Source organism: Cetorhinus maximus, chromosome 29 (assembly GCF_964194155.1).
Source record: "Cetorhinus maximus chromosome 29, sCetMax3.hap1.1, whole genome shotgun sequence".
NCBI lineage: Eukaryota > Metazoa > Chordata > Chondrichthyes > Lamniformes > Cetorhinidae > Cetorhinus > Cetorhinus maximus.
The window spans coordinates 15094720-15114182 of NC_135907.1; the positions used below are offsets into that span (position 1 = coordinate 15094720).

At 46.9% G+C, this 19463-nt stretch overlaps 1 protein-coding gene across 1 annotated transcript; it reads right to left on the reverse strand.

Moving 5' to 3' along the window:
- Window positions 1–2089: 2089 nt before the first annotated feature.
- Window positions 2090–9911, reverse strand: LOC144669495 (parvalbumin alpha-like). The gene is made up of 4 exons (XM_078531963.1): window positions 9851–9911; window positions 7237–7369; window positions 6080–6189; window positions 2090–2118 (listed from the first exon to the last, which is right to left on the reverse strand). Exons 1-4 carry the CDS (start codon window positions 9909–9911, stop codon window positions 2090–2092), a joined length of 333 nt encoding a protein of 110 aa, XP_078388089.1.
- Window positions 9912–19463: the final 9552 nt, after the last annotated feature.

Here is a 19463-nt window from a genome sequence, read left to right on the forward strand (position 1 = left end):
AGTAAACAAATTCTTAACCAACTGGATGATTTTCAACGGCCAACGAACTCCAATATCTTTAGAACTAATAAGCAAAATTGTCTAAAATAAATGGGAAAAAAATGACACCATTTTGTTTTTTACTATTCTTATGAATTTTCTCCTGGACTATTTGGAGCAGTGTTTCTGGAGTTTAACCTTTAATTCCTGGAGACCCATGGATAATCCTAGAGATTTGGCAGCAGGACAGGATTAGGCTTGACTGTTGGTGAGTAATCCAACAACACAAACTGTCCAGGGTCTGACACGGAAAAATCATCCAGTCATCCTTTGTTTATGACCCTGGGTGACACGTGATGAAAAAAAAACTTGCATTTATATAGCCACTTTTCACAGCCACCGGAGATCTCAAAGTGCTTTACAGCCACTGAGTCATTATTGTAATGTCGGGAATGCAGCAGCCAATTTGTACACAGCAAGCTCCCAGATAACGACCTTTTTTTTTGTGTGATGTTGTTGGACGGGATAAATCTCCTGCTCTTCTTTGAAATAGTGTCCTGAAACCTTTTCCTTCCCCTGATTACACAGATGGAGCCCTTGGTTTAACATCTCATCTGAGAGACTGCACCTCCAACAGAGCAGCACTCTTTTAGCGCTGCACTGGAGTGTCAGCATGGGTTTTGGTGCACAAGTCCTGGAGTGGGCTTGAACAGAGAACTTTGTGACTCAAAGGCAGGAGTGCTACCAACTGAGTCACACTCAGATGAAGTGATGATGGGTTGTTGGAGGGTTGTTTGACCAGCAGGCCTGTCAGATTCAAACCCAGAGCCATACACATCTGGGCAACCATACTTCAGCCTAAGTGACCATCTTTAGCTGTGAGGTACTAGGAAAGGAAATAGCAGGAAAGGTAGACAGAAGTTCCCCTAATACACTCACCACTCACCTGGATGGACACAGTCGCAGCAACACTCAAGAAGCTGAGCATCAGCCATAACAGATTCTCTCACTTAGTAGGACCCTAGCTACTAGACCCAATCTCCACCCCCCACCACACCACAGTGCTTACACTAAGGACTATCTACAGGATGCACAGTAGCAACTCACCAAGGTCACTTTGATAGCATTTCTGTGACCTCTATCAAATGGAAACAGCAATGTTCTGGCATCATCAACCACTTCCAAATTCCCCTTGAAGTCACACACCATCCTGACTTGGAATGCCGTTTGCTATAGGAGCTGGAGCCGTTCATTTGGCCCTTTGAGCCCGCTCTGCTATTCAACAAGATCATGGCTCCTCTACCTTAACTCCACCCTCACGCACTTTCTCCAAATCCCTTAGTAGCCCAAAATTTATCGGCCTCAATCTTGAATATACATAACAATGGAGCAGCTGTCTCTCTCTGGGTAGAGAATGCCAAAGATTTACAATCCTCTAAGTGAAGATATTTCTCCTCATCTCAGTCCTAAATGGCGGACCCTTTGCTTTGAGATAATCATCATTCTTTCATCGCCACTAGGTCAATATCTTGGATGTCCCTCCCTTACCGGAGCACAATTAGCACAAAGGCGTTAGCGGTTCAAAGAGCCCAAGTCACCTTCTCGTTGTAACGAGGGGTGGGCAATAAATGCTGGTGTTGCCAATGCCCCAAGGGCAGAGTTTCGTAAAGGTTCACCTCATGCTCCTGGATGTGACGGACAAATCACCCAGGCTGCCCCACTATAGACAATGAAGCCGTTGGTGCAGTTGGGTAGTTCACCTGCAAGGTCAGGGGTTAGAGGTCAACATAGATAATGAGGGTAAAACCCTTGGCAGCTTAAAGCCTAGATATCTAGTTAACCAATTAAAACTTGGAGTGGATTTAGCTCCAACCAGCCAACCAACTAAGACAGAGACACAACAAAACACACAGTGCCCACTTTTTGTAGGACCGAATTATTCTTTTCACATTTATTTGTTTGACAGCATCTTCCGGCACAAACACGTGTATAAAATGTACAAATAAATAGAAGGAACTGCGTGGGCATTAATTAACCAAGGTTTTCTCTGGGGGCCTTTGTGAATTCAAATGGTGAGGGGGTAAAGGAGGATTGATTTGGTTCAGGTCTTTTATGCTTGAGCCACCAGCTTTGCAAATTCTGAGAAGGAAGAAAAGAAAAAAAAAGAGAAAAATAAGGAATTAAGTCAGCGGATTAAACCTTTTAAGTGACTGAACAAATGTTAGTGACTGAGTCAGCCATTTTGCCACAGAGCATGTTCCATATTTTGCCTGCCAGGGTGGTTCATTATTTACTTATGCCCAATTTCCTAACCTATTCCCATATCCCTAACACCCTTCCTTCTCAAGTCGCATCTCCCTTTTAAGCGCTTCAGTTAGTTTTGTTCTAGGGACAACAATAATATTTTGCATTTATATAGCACCTTTAACAGAATGCAACATTGCAGCAACGGTGGTGGCCTAGTGGTAATGTTACTAGACTAATAATCTACTGACCCCGCCCCCCCCCCCCCCCCCACCCCCTCCACCCAAGCTAATACTCTGGGGATGTGGGTTCAAATCCTACCTTGGAATTTTAATTCAATTAATTCATAAATCTGGAATTGAAAACCAGTTTTGGTACTGGTGACCACGGCAACTATGATCTGGTTCGCTAATGCCCTTTAGGGAAGGAAATCTGCCATCCTTACCTTATCTGGCCTACATGTGACTCCAGGCCCACAGCCATGTAGTCGACCCTTAGCTTAAATGGCCTAGCGAGCTATTTAGTTTTACCAAACCGCGACAGAAAGGCTAAACCAGATGGACTGCAGCCGTTCAAGAAGGTGGCTCACCTCCTGGGGGGCAATTAGAGATAGACAACAGATGCTGGTCTAGCCAGTGATGCCCATGAACGAATCAAAACAAAAACCCAAGATGCTTCACAGGAGCGTAATCAAATAAAATTAGGACGTAAAGAAGAGGATAAATCATCCATGATTCCAGCTCCCAGTTGCTGTCCCCGAAGGAACATGCTCGAGAGGGGAGGACCACATTAAACTCAGCTCTGATGCTCTCCATTGTCGAATAGTCTCTGTCCAGGCTCACGCCTGAAGCATGGCCACTTCAGCGAGATAACGGAAGGTGGGACTACACCCCCCAACCCCCCCACACCCCCAGCTTAATGACAGCGCCTTTGAGAGAACAGGAGCTTATATTTATAATTTATATTTATATTTAATGTAAGGAAATGTCCGAAGGTGCTTCACACTAGTGTTATCAAACTAAATTTGACACTGGACCACGTAAGGACGTGTTAGTGCAGGTGACCAAAAGGTCGGTAAAAGAGGTTGGCTTTAAGGAGTATCCTAAATGGGAAGAGATTGATCCTGGTTGTAGCACGGGAGGCCATTTGGCCCATCATGCCTGTGCCGGCTCTTCAAAAGTTCTATCCAATTAGCCCCTCTCCCCTGCTCTTTCCCCCATAGCCCAGCAATGTTTCCCCTTCAAGTATTTTTCCAATTACCTTTCGAAAGCTATCATTAAACCTGTCTTCACCAGCCTTTGGATTGTGCAGTCTTGATCCTGGCAACTCACTGTGCGAACTTTAGCTTCCTCGTAAGATAAAAGCAAAATCCTGCGGATGTTGGAAACCTGAAACAAGAACAGAAAATGCTGGAAAAACTCAGCAGGTCTGACAGCATCAGTGGAGAGAGAAACAGAGTTAACATTTCAAGTCCATATGACTCTTCTTCAGAGCTCTGAAGACAGGTCATACGGACTCGAAACGTTAACTCTGTTCCTCTCTCCACAGATGCTATTAGGCCGGTTGAGTTTTTCCAGCATTTTTTTGTTTTTGTTTTAGCTTCCTCATGTCGACTCTGTTTCTTTTTACTATTACCTTAAGTCTTTGCCCTCTGATTGCCAACCCTTCTGATATTGGAAATAGTTTCTCCTTACTTACTCTCTCTTCTTTGCTCTAAAGAGAACAATCCCAGTTTGTTCAGGCTCTCCAAGGGACTGAAGCCTCTGGTACCATTCTAGTAAATCTGCTTGGCACCCCCTCGAATGCCCTGATATCCTTACTAAAGTGTGGTGCCCAGAATTGTCTGCAATATTCCAGCTGTGCCCTAACCACAGAGAACAGAGTGGCAGAGATGTTTAAGGAGAGAATTCTAGAGATTGGGAATGGAACTTTTGGAGACAATTATGGCTTCAGTGTTTGATTGGAGGAAATTTCTCCTCATTCAGGACTGGATGTTGGATAAGTGATCTGACGATTTAGCAACAGTGGAGGAGTCGACAGAGGTGCAATTGAACTGTGTGTCTTCAGCGTACATCTGAAAACAGGAGAAATCTGGGAATTGGCCCCCAACTTTAAACAGCAAAATGGCTAGTGTGTTCGACTAAATTCTCAACTTCCATCTGTATTTCTTATTAGCTGTTCAGGTGGGTAGTGGGTGGTGGGAGGGGGGGTGAGGGGCGGTGGTTGTTGGGTGGGATATGGAGTCAGGGGAATGAGAAAAACCTTCATTTGATCTCTTCTGATAACCTTGCACCATCAGTAACAAATAGCCCATTGGATTCACAGTGTGTGGTAGCGCTGTGCCAGTATTCTGGGCATAATTTATACCAATAGCATGGCAATACTCCCAATCTGCTCAGACATTGAGCCCACTGTTGAATTAATGCTTTATGTCTATTGGGTCCTTTTGTCTGTCAAAGTACCCCTCTACAAAATTAGCCACCAATGAGCAGGGTAAGGCATTGTGCCAGCCTGCTCAGAGTTCTCCAATGACCCTCATAAGTGCCAATGAACAGTGAGCTCATCGAAATTTTTTTTGAAGTGTTCTCTCCTTGCCTTTACTGTCCTGGCGACTGCATTCCCTTACCTCTCCGAGTTTTTATCTATTTGTTCACGGGATGTGGGCGTCATTGGCTGGGCCAGCATTTATTGTCCATCCCTAATTGCCCTTGAGAAGGTGGTGGTGAGCTGCCTTCTTGAACCGCTGCAGTCCATGTGGTGTAGGTACACCCACAGTGCTGTTAGGGAGGGAGTTCCAGGACTTTGACCCAGTGACAGTGAAGGAACGGCGATACATTTCCAAGTCAGGATGGTGAGTGACTTGGAGGGGAACTTGCAGGTGGTGGTGTTCCCATCCATCTGCTGCCCTTGTCCTTCTAGGTGACAGAGGTTGCGGGTTTGCAAGGTGCTGTCGAAGGAGCCTCAGTGAGTAGCTGCAGTGCATCTTGTAGTTGGTACGCACTGCTATAACTGTGTGTAGGTGGTGGAGGGAGTGAATGGGCTGCTTCTTCCTAGATGTTGGTAAGCTTCTTGAGTGTTGCTGACACCTGCACCTCACCCGCCCTCCCCACACCATCCCCAGTTTGTACTGTTTGTTGGTCTCAACTTGCCTCAGCGCCTCTAGACTTGGCATGGGAAAAATTACCCAGGGTTTCTAACTGTAGTTGCTATCAAGTCATCCTTCTGTGCTCATGGACCTGGATTGGTTTTGAGGCCTCTCTGCTTCCCAATACCCACCACCTTCACTAACCCTCTCAAAAACACCCCTCTTTGATCAGGAACCAAAAGAAGATGAGCTTAGGGTGGAGCATGGGTGAGTATTAGGGTTGCCAACCCTCCAGGAGTGCCCTGGAGCCTTCAGGAATGAAAAATGAATCTCCAGGAGTCTGCTTTGAGCAATAATTGGAAGAACCATCACAGGGTCAATTTAAAAAAAAATCCTTTGAAAATCTTTTATTTGTTCTAAAAATATTGCACATGGGAGTTAAAAAGGCTGTTTGACTGTCAGTCCAGAACCATCCAATCAGGTAACAGAGAGTCTGTTCATCTTCGAATTGGCCTCAGAGACAGACCTGTTGGGTGACCAATGGTGGGAGTGTGGGGACAGGGCGGTTAGTGAGAAGATGTCATGTGATGATGCCTCCAAGAATAACGTCCAACCAGAGTTGGCAAACCCAAGCAAGTGGTTCATAAGGGCAGGGAGGAAAATGGCGGGCGAATGGGCAGCAAAGTGCACTCAGAGCCCTGCACACGAAGGTAAACAGTTGTCACCATGACTTAAGTCTCAGATAGCCAACAATCAGCTTCAAATGCCTACCTTCTGCTCCAATTTTACCATCATGATCTGCATCACCGGCCGCAAGCAAAGCCTTGGTTTCACTTTCAGAAAGTTCCCTTCCCTTAGCAGAAAAACCTTTTAGCACACATCTGTGAAGGAGAAAAGATTAATTGCAGCCATCTCCCACTGCTTCCCAAATTTATTGGGCTTAAATTTTTCTCTCCCTTGTCTACTGACAATCACTTCTTCTTCAGGGAGCACCCTCAATTGTTTGAGTGTTGCTGGACCAGGGCTTATGCTCTGATTTTGCTGTGGGGGGCATGAAGGGCAGGTAGGCCCCAAGCCTGCTTCAGTGAGAACCGGGATCCAGCCCCACACTGGGTGGTGGTGCTATTCGGAACCACACACTAGCCAACCGAGCCCCTCTGACAGTCACGATAATTTCAAATGAAGAATGCCTCCCCACCCACCCTCCCCTTCCCACCACCTTTCCATTGCTCAACAGGTCCAGCTTCAATTATTGCCACTTTTGTTGTCCATGCCATTGTGATAGGCAGCCTCAGGGAGGTGAATCCTGCTACAAATATTAAGACAGGGCTCTTGGAATGCATTTCCTTCCACAGCACACACCGGCAACTCTGCTCGGTCATTTTATATGACTGAGCCTGTCTGCGAAGGTCTTGTGGTGCAGTGAGTATCATCCCTGCCTCTGGACCAGATGCTCTGGGTTCAAGTCCTACTCCAGGACTTGAAGGTCATGGAAGGTGTGTTCATGATGTGGCCAAACAGGTTGATTATCAGCCTGTAAATCTTTCTAATGTGGCAAGAGCGGGAGAATTTTCCTGGTCAGCCATACTGCAGAAGGCAACGGCAAACCATTGCCGAGCATAATCATGGACCAATTCAATGGAAGTCCATGGTTGCCAATGTCCTCTTAGGTACCTGAAGGAGGAGGGCCTGTAATGGAGCTCAGTAACTGAAGACTGAAGCATTGCATGGGTGTCTAACTGACATGATTGGGGGTGGGGTGCTGCCTAAATTTAATATGATGAATATTATTGGATGGAGCATTAAATAGACATCTTGGTATAATAGGCCTGCTTTCCATAAACCAGTTGAAGAAATTCTGGCCTGTGAATGCCATAAATATGCTGCCCCATCAAAAGGATGCTCAAAAAAGTATTTTATTTTCTTACTTGAGCTCATCCTCTTCAATGAAGCCACTTTGATCTTGGTCAAGGATGTTAAAGACTTCCTTCACTTGCTCAGGGGTCTTCTTCTTCAGACCGACCAACTGGAAGAACTTCTTGTGATCAAAGCTCCCAGGAGCTAGAAATTGCACAATGAAGTTTAGTCATGAGGTAAAACCTTTTCCTTTCAAACTTTGCAATTAAGGACATTATTGTGGCTTATGGAGGACACAGAGATGTCTCGCCCTATCCTCTAATTTTTCTCTCTTTTCCCTTCCTCCCATAGGCACCAGTAACCCTTTGGGTCATTGTCCAGGCACTGATGTGAGGTCTCAGCACCGTGGATGATTGTCCCAATTCACTTCTCATCCCATATTCACTTAGTGTGAACTCGAGAGATAGGAGCAGGGACAGACCATATGGCCCTTCGAGCCTGCTCCACCATTCAATACGATTGTGCCTGATCTTGGGCTTCAACTCCACATTCCTGCCCGCTCCCCATTTTCCTTGATTCCCTGAGAGCCCAAAAACCCGCCTACCTCAGCCTTAAATGCGGAGTGCCTCAAATGAAACCAGGGCGCACAGTTTGAAAATGAGTCTCCCATTTAAGACAGAGATCAGGAGGAATTTCTTCTCTCAGGGAGTCAGTCGTTAGTCTTTGGAATTCTCTTCCCCGGTGAACAATGGAGGCTGGGTCATTGAATATATTCAAGGATGAGCTGGACAGATTTTTGATTGGCAAGGGGGGGGTCAAGGGTTATGGGGGACAGGCAGGAAAATGGAGTTAAGGCCACAATCAAATCAGCCATAATCTTACTGAATGGTGGGGCAGGCTGGATAGGCCAAATGGCCTACTCCCTGCCCCTATTCATTACGATCTTCTCTTATGATCAGGAGCGGGAACCCTGGCTGATTATTTCTCATTCTGCCCCCCACTCAGTTGCATTCATGATCGTCACAGCACCACAGGTAAAACCCAATTAACCCAGCTCACAAAAAGCATCCAATTCAGGACCTTCATCCCAGGTGTTTCCACATCTTTCAGTCTGGACCAGTTGGTAGCACTTCTTCCCCTGGGGACAGAAAACTGTGGCTTGTGTTCATGATCTAGGCTGACACTCCAACGTGGTACCAGGAAAGTGCGGACATGAATGACTGACTGTCCACTCCGGTGGTTTAGATCAGTGCTGTCCAATAGGATTTCAGTGCTGGCCAAACTTGTGGCGGGTGACCATGTTTGTCACATGATACAAAATATGTGTCAAGGAGGGGATGAATCTTGTAACAATTCCCCAGAGATGAACTGGAATTGAGGGAAAGGATAAAGATGTGTAAGTTTAGGTCAAGGCAGCAGCATAGTGGTGTTTTCACTGGACTAGCGATTCAAAGAGCCAGGGTAATGCTCTGGGGCACCTGGTTAGAATCCCACAATGGAATTAAATAATGACCATGCAATTATTACTGTTAAAACCCATCTGGTAGGAAATCTGCCATCCTTACCTGGTCTGACCTACATGTGACTCCAGATTCAGAGCAATATGGTTGACTCTCAAATGCCTACCAAGCCAGTCACCTTGCAAGGGCAGTTAGGGATAGGGTCATAGATGCTGGCCTGGCCAGTGACACCCACATCCCATGAGTGAATTTTTTAAAAAAGCCGTGAGAGCAGATCAAACAGCAGTGGGGGGGTCATCTCCACGCCACATCCAGTTGTGACGTAGCAATTAAAATACTTCAACATGCTTTCATTCCCTTCAATGGAGGCCTCTTAACCTGAATGGAGCTAGGCTACAGTCTTTTTTTTTGATGTTAAGGATTGCTTTTCCTGCGGGATTTCCCACTTACTTTTGTCCCGGCCAGAGATAGTGCCGGAGAGAGCCTGGGACAGTGTCCTCAGTCAAATGGGCCATCGCAGAGCTCTGTCCACCGTCCAATCAAACTGCCTCACCCGATGCGGAGCTGGACGCCAGTGACCCGATTTGAGGCATGTGGCAGCCATATTGGACAACGCCGGATTAGACAGGTGCAGAGTTTTCAATGGTCGCCTGATCTTCAAAGTTTGAAGAAAGAGAATAATCTGAAAGCGTGCCTGCTCCTTTGAAACTTTACAAGCTCCAACCCTGTGACCGACCACCTTCCAGCTGTGCAAAGCTTTTTTATGCCAAGTCCACGTGTGAGCTACTCAGTCGAGTGAGCCACAGTGATGTTCGGTGCCAGCGCGGGGGTGAATTTCCCCAAGGATTCTCCTGCTCGTCCGCCATAACTTTGGGTGGGGGTTGGGGGGAAGAGGTGCAAAAACCTCAGAAAAATGTCACAAATGGCAGTGGCCTCGTTTTCCTGGGATTTCTGCAGCTCTCCCAGTGAAGTTATGGTGGAGCAGTGAGTGTGTCCACCGCACCCCTTACCCCACCACCCCCAACCAACCGCTGCCAACCCCCACCCCGTGGAAGCTAAGCTCCAGCTTAGCGGGGAGAGAGGGATAAAACGTGAGAGAGAAAGAAAAAGAGGAAGGAACAGAGAAAGAGAGAAGAGAGAACGAGAAAGAGAGAAAGTGAGAAAGAAAGAAGCTAAGATAGATAGAAAGACGAGAGAGAAAGACGAGGTACAGGGTTCCACTTACTCTGGACAGCATTGAGGGCCTTGTCAATGTCAGCTGTAGCGAGTAACTTTGTAATGGGCATGTTTGCAGCTGTTGAAGAAAAAAAATATTAATAATTCAGAATATTTATTCACAATCCACCCAGTTTTGATCCCCTTTCCCAACAGTGATGGAAATTACAACACCAAGGGGAGCCATTCGTCCCATCGTGTCTGTGCTGGTGCAGAGACTGGTTTGACAAATGGAGTTGTCTACTATGACCCCATTTCCCTGTCCCATACTTAGATCCTTTTTCAAATCTCCCTTTCTAAATATTTGTCCAATTCTCTTTTGAGTGATTCTGCCTCAAGGGACGGACATTCTGGGGGGCCAAATTGGATAGCCCCGAAAACAAGCATGAGGATTTTGCAAAGAGTGATTGACCCATTCCCAAACAATTTAATGCAGGCCTACACATGCAGCCAGTGTTAACTGACTGGTTGATTGGGTGCTTGCATCAGTCTCAAGCTATCCTGCACCATTTACAAGGGAGGTGTGTTGTGGCAATAATGCAGGATGTGAATCTGACCTGGGAAATAGTGAAGAACCAAATCTGGTCTGGCCTACATGTGACTCCAGATTCAGAGCAATATAGTTGACTCTTAAATGCCAGTCACCTTGCAATGGCAACTAGGGATGGGTAATTGATGCTGGCCTGGCCAGTGATGCCCACATCCCATGAGTGAATTAATAAAAATGCTGTAACAGCAGGTCAAAGAGTGAAGAATATGCACAGCCTGAGAGAGCATGGGCTCTAAGGTTTATAGGCACTGCACTGGACACTATGGTGTAGGGAGGGGAATAGAGGAGAGATGTCTGCTGTCCCTAGGAGGCCAGACGGTCCTCCAGACACACACTCAGAAGGTAGCAGCAGCAGAAAGCCATGGAGGTCAATACCAAGAGTCACGTTCCAAGGATCTGGATGCAGTGCCACAAGAAGTTCAATGACCTCACACGGGTGGTCAAGGTCAGCGAATGCATCTTCAAATGCCATATCCTTACACCAGAACCACTAACCTCACCCAATGCTCAATCCATCACACCGTGTCACCCACCCCCACCAACCCCCAGCACTCACCTACCAACAATCTCCAACAGCCAGGATTCATAACTGGCATGCATATGTTTTACCACACCCACATACGCTTAGCAATGCCGTAAGCCCCGCACTAACATCTCAGAGCTCGCACACATTGCCAGCTATGACCATGGCAGCCCAACACCCACTGACACACTTCCCTCCATCTTACAGGACAAGGTGGCACACAAATGAAGAGAGCAGGAGTTAACCAGAGGGGGACAGGCACGGCGACATGTCTGAACATCCATGGGCAGAGCTGGCGCTGGCTCTTATTGGGACAGCCATTGCTGAGGTTTCGGTCCGTAGCAAGGTTGAAACCATGGAAGGTGAGAGCATCAATGGCACCCCCTCCGCCCTGGGAAAACTGCAATCCCAGTGAAACCATGCGCTCACTCCACCTGCTTGTCCCTGACAAGAGAGAGAAGGCGGAATCTTCCTCGTCCTGCAGGGGGCGGGCTTGAAGGGACCAGGCGGAAATCCAGAAATCCCTGGGGCGGGATTTTCAGCTCAGCGATGGCGCCGTGCGCACGTCCCGATGTCATCGCGCACTCGTGCGATATTGCGGTCGGCGGGCGTGGGTGAGAGTCAGCAGCGCGCCCGCCGACAATGAAGAGGGATTTTAAGCCCATTAATCAATGAAATAAGGTGAATTTTTCCATGGCTCTCCGGCCTTACAGTTGGCGAATAGGCCAAGCAGCCTTTGCATTTTTTGCGTACTTCACCCGCGGGCAGGATGAGGTTTTGAACAGCGATTTTAAAAAAAAAGATAGAAGTTTTTAAAAGTCATTTTTCACATGATCTCTTACTCATGGGGACGTGTTCTCCTTATTTTTAAAATATTTATTTTTAATGTCAAAAACCTCCGGTTCCTCTGTGCCTCCAGGGAGCTCTCACTGAGCGCACCCCCACCCCACCCGCGAGCGTGTGCACACCCCAGCGCTCCTCCCGCCCCCACCCCGGCCGCGCTGAGGCCATCGAGTGCACGTTTCGCGCTGGCTGGCCATTAATTGGGAGCCGGACCCGCCCGACGAGGGGAAAATCCTCCCCCTGGTGTCAGGCCAGTAGTCCACGTGGTGACCCTCCCAGAAGCTGGTCGTCACTGTCAGGGGCTGCCCTCCCGACAGCCAGTCTGAGGGCCAAGGCTGACGCTTGACTGGAGGTAGCTCGCTGGGAGGGTGGTGGTGTGGAAAGCGGGGGTGGCACTGACCCATGAGGCCACATGGAATTCAATGCCACAGAAGGCTGTGGAGGCCAGGTCATTGAGTGTATTTAAGACCGAGATAGATAGGTTCTTGATTGGTAAGGGGATCAAAGGTTACGGGGAGAAGGTGGGAGAATGGGGTCGAGAAACTTATCAGCCATGATCGAATAGCGGAGCAGACTCGATGGGCCGAATGGCCTAATTTCTGCTCCTATGTCTTATGGTCTTATGGTCTTATGGCATGTTCTAACTCACCTCACCGGAGCAGCATCGATCATTGGGCCATTGCTGTGAAAGCGTTTTCCCTCTGCTTGGCAGCCGTGGCCAGAGTTTATTTGTAACAAGCTCAAACCTCTTCAGAGGGCACCTCAATGTGAAGGCACCCTCCTGTCCCCATCCTGCAGCAGGAGCACCCATCTCTGGTGGCAGGGCTGCCATCCTTACAAGGCTGAGGACCCTCTGTACGGTTTTTTTGCAACCCCAGGAACCCCCATGCTGTCTAAAATTGAGGTTGTAATCTGGCTGCAGCAGGATGGTGAATTCAGTGAGAAGCTCCTTACTGAAGCATCAAGTCTCATACATTGTTCCTTAGTGAGATTCACACAGAAAAATTGCTCCCTGAACATCCTGGGTAGATATGGCCTCTTGCTCCTTTCCCTCCCTCCTCCTTCTCCTCCCTCTTCGAGCAGCTTGTCCTACTCTTCTTGGTCACTTTTCATTCGCTAATTCACGCTACATTCCCTGAGTCTTTGGAACTCTCTTCCTCAAAAGGTGGTGGAAGCAGAGTCTTTGAATATTTTTGAGGCAGAGGTAGACAGATTCTTGATAAATAAGGGGGTAAAAGGTTATTGGGGGTAGGCGGGAATGTGGAGTTGAGGTTGCAATCAGGTCAGCCATGACCTTATTGAATGGGGAAGCAGGTTCAAAGGGCCAAATGGCCTACTCCTGCTCCTAATTCGTATGTTTGCGCGTTCTTATGAATTGATGATCCCTTTATAATGCATGTGGGGTTCTGTTGAACATGTGTTCAGCTGTGCGAGGTTAAGAGAGGATATCACCTGAAGCATTGAGCTCCAAAACGACAGCCAAATTAGCACTGCGTGCTGATCAGTATTATGATCTGCGTGCCCTACATTTTTCAGAGGGTGTTGACTACGCGCTAAGGCCCTCATCAATATAGCGTCCAATGCAATTCGCACCAAAATTGAGTGCATGTGCCATTTGGAGCTCTGAGTGCACTGGTAGTTCTCAAAGTTCCAGAACGGATCCAAGACAGTCATTAGTCTGTGGAACTCTCTCTCTCCCAGAGAGCAGTGGAGACTGGGTCATTGAATATTTTTAAGGCTGAGTTAGATAGATCCTCGATTGATTAGGGAGTCAAAGGATAGGGAGGAATGCTGATCTGAGGCCACAGTCAGATCAGCCATGACCTTAGCAAATGGCGGAGCAGGCTCAAGAGGCCGAATGGCCTACTCCTGCTCCTAATTCATACGTATGCATGTACTGATGCCGTCTTTGTAGACCTGCCATTGGCCTCTGAGATGGGTCTGGATTAATGGACTGATGCTGTGAACCTTGCCAGGATCCCCTACCTCAAAACAATGACACCTGCTATGGAGAATGCTGAGCCATAGGTGACCACGCACCCATTTTGCCAACCCCGTTACCTCTCCCAGGTTTAGTGCCCCAATGACGCTCTTCAATATCTACACGTGTGACATGCTGCCAATAGCATGGCCCAAATTTACCTGCATGGATAACCTATCCCTCTCAATGCAAATAGACACTTTCAATAACAAGTGCACCTCGAACACAGACCGAGATATCTTGGAGGAATATCACCAGATATTGAAGCTCAGGCCAAATTTCCATCAGAACAGTCACTGTATTCCATCCGGACAACAGAACTTTCAATATACCCCGAAAGTGACCTTCTACAGCAATACGACGTGGCATGACCCCACTCCGACCTCTCTCGGGATGAAGTTCGATTGCATTGCTGACCTTCCACCGCTACCTGAAGAGGGTAGCTACCAAGACGAGGGCGAGGTCCAGAAACTGGGCAGCACAAGCTGGGGAAACATCACCAACGGCAGTTTGGACATCAGCAATTGTCCTTGTGTTCTCCATAGCACAGTACTGTGCACTGGTATGGGCAAGTAGTGGCCACATTCATCTTGTTGAATGCTGAACAGTGCAATCTGATGGATCACTCGAACCCACAAGTTGACCCCGACACTCTGGTGGCCTGTGCTGTCGCCCATCGTGCTCCCACCCATTCACAGCAATGCCAGGAAGTCTGGAGGAACAAGGAAAATGAAAGTCTGTCCATCGCCCGGAAGCTTAACAAAGTCCCTCAACACCGCCTCTGGTGCCAGCCCTTTTAGACCCTTGCGCTTAATCTTCGGCAGTGTGACTTCAGCACCAGTGAAGCTTGAAAAGCTGAACGGGGTTCACAAGAACTCACAAAACACCGACACGGACAATCCCTGGCTTTGATCTTCCGAGTGGTTCCTGGGCAGCCAAACCACATCTGCCACAAATCGTCGATGTTTGATGCACAAATGGAAAATTATAAACTTCTTCATGTCTGACTGTGGCACCCACACCCCCCTGCACCTCCACTGCCCAGAACAGACCAATGGAAACAGAGAAAGACTCAATGCACAATTCACAAATATGAAAGAGCCCTCACAGTGATGGACTCCCCTACTCTGGACTCAATTGTCTGGTTTCACCACCTGAATGTAAAATTATCGTGAGTAGCCCTCCATCTATATCAGCTATTAGAAAGAGAGGGTGCCCCCCAAAAAAACAGGCGCTTGCAAGAACAATTTCTCATCTTAAAGTCTCCTGAAAACTTCCCCTCTGACGAAGTTCTCCTAATGTTGACTTTTTGTATTTTGTTATTGATTTCCTGACAATTCACTAATTACCCTCTCAAAACCTTTCAGCATTTTGATGACATCCCTCTTTTATCTCTTTTTCAATAGGGGGGAAAAAACCTCAACTTTTCTATCCTTTCTCTTTAATGTCAACCTTTCGATCCCGGCGTTATTCTTTGCTGTAAACTTCCCTGGCCTAAGAATTAATCTTTTGCAAATTGAATATTATTTCTTTGCTCCAACCCCCAGAATTTCATTTGCGTTTCTATCTGTGCAGTCCTATGATTTATGCATCAGCATGCTTAGATTTCTGTGCTTCTCCATTCAATTGGTGCTCACTCTTGCCTCTGAGTCAGGCTGTTGTGGTTGACGTCCCGCTCCAGAAACTTGACCACGCAAATCAAGGCACCAGTGCAGCACTGAGGGAATGCTGCAGTGTTGGAGCGCACTTTCACATGACGTTAAACCAAGGCCCTGTCTTCCCTTTCAGGTGGACACAAAAGGATCCCTGACCACATTGCTGAAGAAGAGTAGGAAATTAACCCTGGTGTCCTGGCCAATTGGCACAAGTCCTGTTGGCACAGTGGGTAGCATCCCTGTCTCTGAGCCAAAAGCTCTGGGTTGAAGTCGCACTCCAGGACTTGATGACCAAGAAAAGTGCATCTATAACATGGGCAAACAGGTTGATTGCCAATCTATAAATCCTCCCAATAACCCAAGGCAGGTAGTAAGAGTGGGAGGGTCTCCTGGTCAGCCATGTTTGATGTGGAGTGGTGTCCCTCATACTATAGCTTGAGGCTGGTGACCTGTTCCAGGTAAAAAAACTCTGGGAAGCAGATGTAAGTGTGTGCTTTGCCTGCCTCTAGGTGCAGCAAGAGATAGAGTCCAAAATCAATTCCTCATACATCACAAAAACAGATTAGCTGGTTATGATCATATTGCTGCTTGTGGGAGCTTGCTGTGCACAAGTCAGCTGCCACATTACAACAGTGACTACACTTCAAAAGTACTTATTGGCTATAGAGCACTTTGGGATGTGTGAGGCCATGAAAAGTGCTTGATAAACGCAAATCTCGCTTAAACCTTACTGTTTAAGCTACAGCGTCTTTTGCAGTGGCGGGGAGCTCACCACATACAAGAGGTGGTTTCCATGAGTCAGCTTGGAGTAGCCTTGATTTGAGGATTAGATTAATTTAAATTTGAAGAGCATCTAGGAGGAATTTTCGATACACCCTGATACACAAGGCATCGCAACCATATTAGACAGGCTCGATGAGAATGTGAGTCTTTTTCCTTTATTTAATTGTTGCAATGCTTGCCTCAAAATGTACTGCTTGGTATTTCTCAGAATTAAACTGTATCTGCTACTTAGCTGCCCACTCCTCTAACCTTTAAGATCAGAAGATAATTAGAAATCTGGAACTGAAAGTTAGTCTCAGTAATGGTGACCATTAAACTATCATCAATTGTCATAAAAACTCACCTGGTTCACTAATGTCCTATAGGGAAGGAAATCTGCCATCCTTACCTGGTCTGGCCTACATGTGACTCCAGACCCACAGCAATGTGGTTGACTCTTAACTGCCCTCTGAAATGGCCTAGCAAGCCACTCAGTTCAAGGGCAATTAGGGATGGGCAACAAATACTGGCCTTGCCAGTGATGCCCGCACCCCATAAAGGATAAATAAAAAAAGAGCATAAATAGGAGTGGGAGTAGGCCATTCGGCCCCTCGAGCCCGCTCTGTCATTCAGTAAGATCATGCTCCTGAGATCTCATTGGTTTTCTAAGCCTTATAATATGGGGATCATCGCCCAAATTCAGTTTTACTTCCACCTGTATTTAGATCCAAATGATTTAACTAAAATGGAAATCAAACGAGATCCCATCACAGATCTCTGGAGAACATGACCACCCTAATCCCGAAACCATCCCATGGTCTTGACTCAGATTTATGTCACTCCTCTATCAGTGTGACATCATTCTTTCTAAACCCATGATGATCAACATTCAAGCAACACCACTTTAAAAAAAATTAAAATCGGACGATCTGGTCCCTGCTGTTTGTGGGATCTTGCTATGCGCAAAGTGGTTGCCACATTTGTGCCATTCAATACATTTCAGAAAGAACTTCATTCACTGTAAAGCACTTTGGGATGTCCTGAAGTCATGTAAGGTATTACATAAGTTTAAGTTTAAGTTCTTTCTTCTCCTGTTCTTTAGTAGAAGATCTAATCGTAGTCAAAGTATCGCTTGCAGTGATTTCCCTTCCTGCCCTAGCCCAACCACCTCTGCTGTCCTTCAAGGATCGATCCTTGGTCCCCTCCTATTTCTCATCTATGTTCTGCCTCTTGGTGAAATCATTTGAAAACACAATGTCAGTTTGCACATGTGTGCGCTGATGACACCCATCTCACTCGACTCCTCCACTGTCTCCCAGTTAACAGACCGAAATTTAGTACTGGATGAGTAGAAATTTCTTCAAATTAAATATTGAGCTCTCCTGGCTGGTCTCCTACATTCTACTCTGCACAAACTGAGTTCATCCAAAACATTGCCACCGGTGTCCTTATTCGCACCAAATTCAGCTGACCCATCACTCCTGAGTCTGCTGACCGAGATTGATTCCCACTTAAGCAACGCCTCGATTTTAGAATCCTCAGCCTTGTTTTCAAATCCACCCACGGCCTCGCCACTCCCCTATCTCTGTAATCACCTCCAGAAATCTGCCGTCCTTACCTGGTCTGGCCTACCTGTGACTCCAGACACACAGCAATGTGGTTGACTCTTAAATGCTCTCTGAACAAGGGCAATTGGGGATGGGCAATAAATACTGTCCTGGCCAGCGACACCCACATCCCATGAATGAAAAAGAAAACCTACAACCTTCTGCAATATCTATGCTCCTTGAATTCTAGCTTCTTGAACATTTCTGATTTTAATCACTCTGCCATTAATAACCTTGCCTTCAAGTCCCTAAACTCTGGAATTCCCTCTTTGCTCTCTATCGCTCTTTCCTCTTTTAAGACGCTCCTTAAACCATTCCTCTTTGAGCAAGCTTTTGGTCACCCGTCTTAATATCTCCTTATGTGCCTCAGTGACAAATTTTGCTTTGTAATGCTCCTGTGAAGCGTTTTGGGGCATCTTATTACATTAAAGGTGCTATATAAATGCAAGCGGATGTTGCTGTACCAAACCACAATCTCGGCCGGCTTTAGGGTTTGGCACTGCCACACAATATGCGAGGCCTCAAACGGTCGAGGGTGGTGATGGTATTGCTAGGTGAAAATAAATCAGGAGAGTTTGAATGTGTTGTAGATCATTGCGTAATCCGGTCAACTGGGAGTCCCTGGCTCATGTCCCAGCCTCTGCAGACATTTGCTTCAACGCTGAGGGGTCACGGGTCTTGGCATAGTCAACACCAGCTGCACAGAGTGACGGGCATGAGGGTTGGGGAAAGGGGGTCTATTAATGGCAGGCGAGACCATAATCTTCCAAATCTCCTGGTGAGAGAGGATTGGCATCGGTGTCTTAATCTGGGGGGGAGGTGGGGGGTAGGGAGGAGCAGAATGGGCTTTTTAAAAAATATGGGCTGGGATTTTTGGGACCCACCGCAGGCGGTGTGGCGACACAGCCAAAAGTTCAACTTTCGGCGGGACCAGGTGATCCTGGTGGTGGGTGGGACCGGAAAATCCCACCCATAATATCCAGTATATGCACCGTTAAATGACAAGCCTTCATAATAGAAGTTCTTTTCATTAGAAATTTATAAAATTATTTGCCTTTATGTTCCTCCAAACAAAAAATTAACTTGCATATTGATAGGGCTCTTAACAACTCAGATGTTCCAAAGCACTTTACAACTAATTACATGCTTTTGACGTGTAGTCACTATTGTAATGTTAAAAAAAACTGGCAATTTCTACACAGCAAGATCCCAGAAACAGCAGTGTGATAGTGACACAATAATCTGTTTTTGTGGTGTTGATTAATACGCTGGTTAGGCCACAGCTGGAGTACTGCGTGCAGTTCTGGTCACCACATTATAGGAAGGATGTGATTGCACTGGAGAGGGTGCAGAGGAGATTTACCAGGATGCTGCCTGGGCTGGAGGGTCTGAGCTATGAGGAAAGATTGGATAGGCTGGGGTTGTTTTCCTTGGAGCAGCGAAGGTTGAGAGGGGACCTGACAGAGGTGTATAAGATTATGAGGTGGATAGGGAGGCAGTTTGTCCATTAGCAGAGGGGTCAATAACCAGAGGGCATAGACTTAAGGTAAGAGGTAGAAGGCTAAGAGGGGAGTTGAGGAGAGATTTTTTCATCCAGAGGGTGGTGGGAGTCTGGAGCTCACGGCCTGAAAGGGAGTCAGAAGCTCTCGTACCATTTAAGAAGTATTTAGGTATTCACTTGCATTGCATTAGCCTCCGGGGC

Coding starts and splice junctions, on each gene's coding strand:
- LOC144669495 (XM_078531963.1), bottom strand. CDS start 9,911: ATGCCCATTACAAAGTTACTCGCTACAGCTGACATTGACAAGGCCCTC. Junction 6,190..7,236: donor ATTGAAGAGGATGAGCTCAA/GTAAGAAAATAA, acceptor TCTCCTTCACAG/ATGTGTGCTAAAAGGTTTTT. Junction 2,119..6,079: donor TGGTAAAATTGGAGCAGAAG/GTAGGCATTTGA, acceptor CTTCCTTCTCAG/AATTTGCAAAGCTGGTGGCT.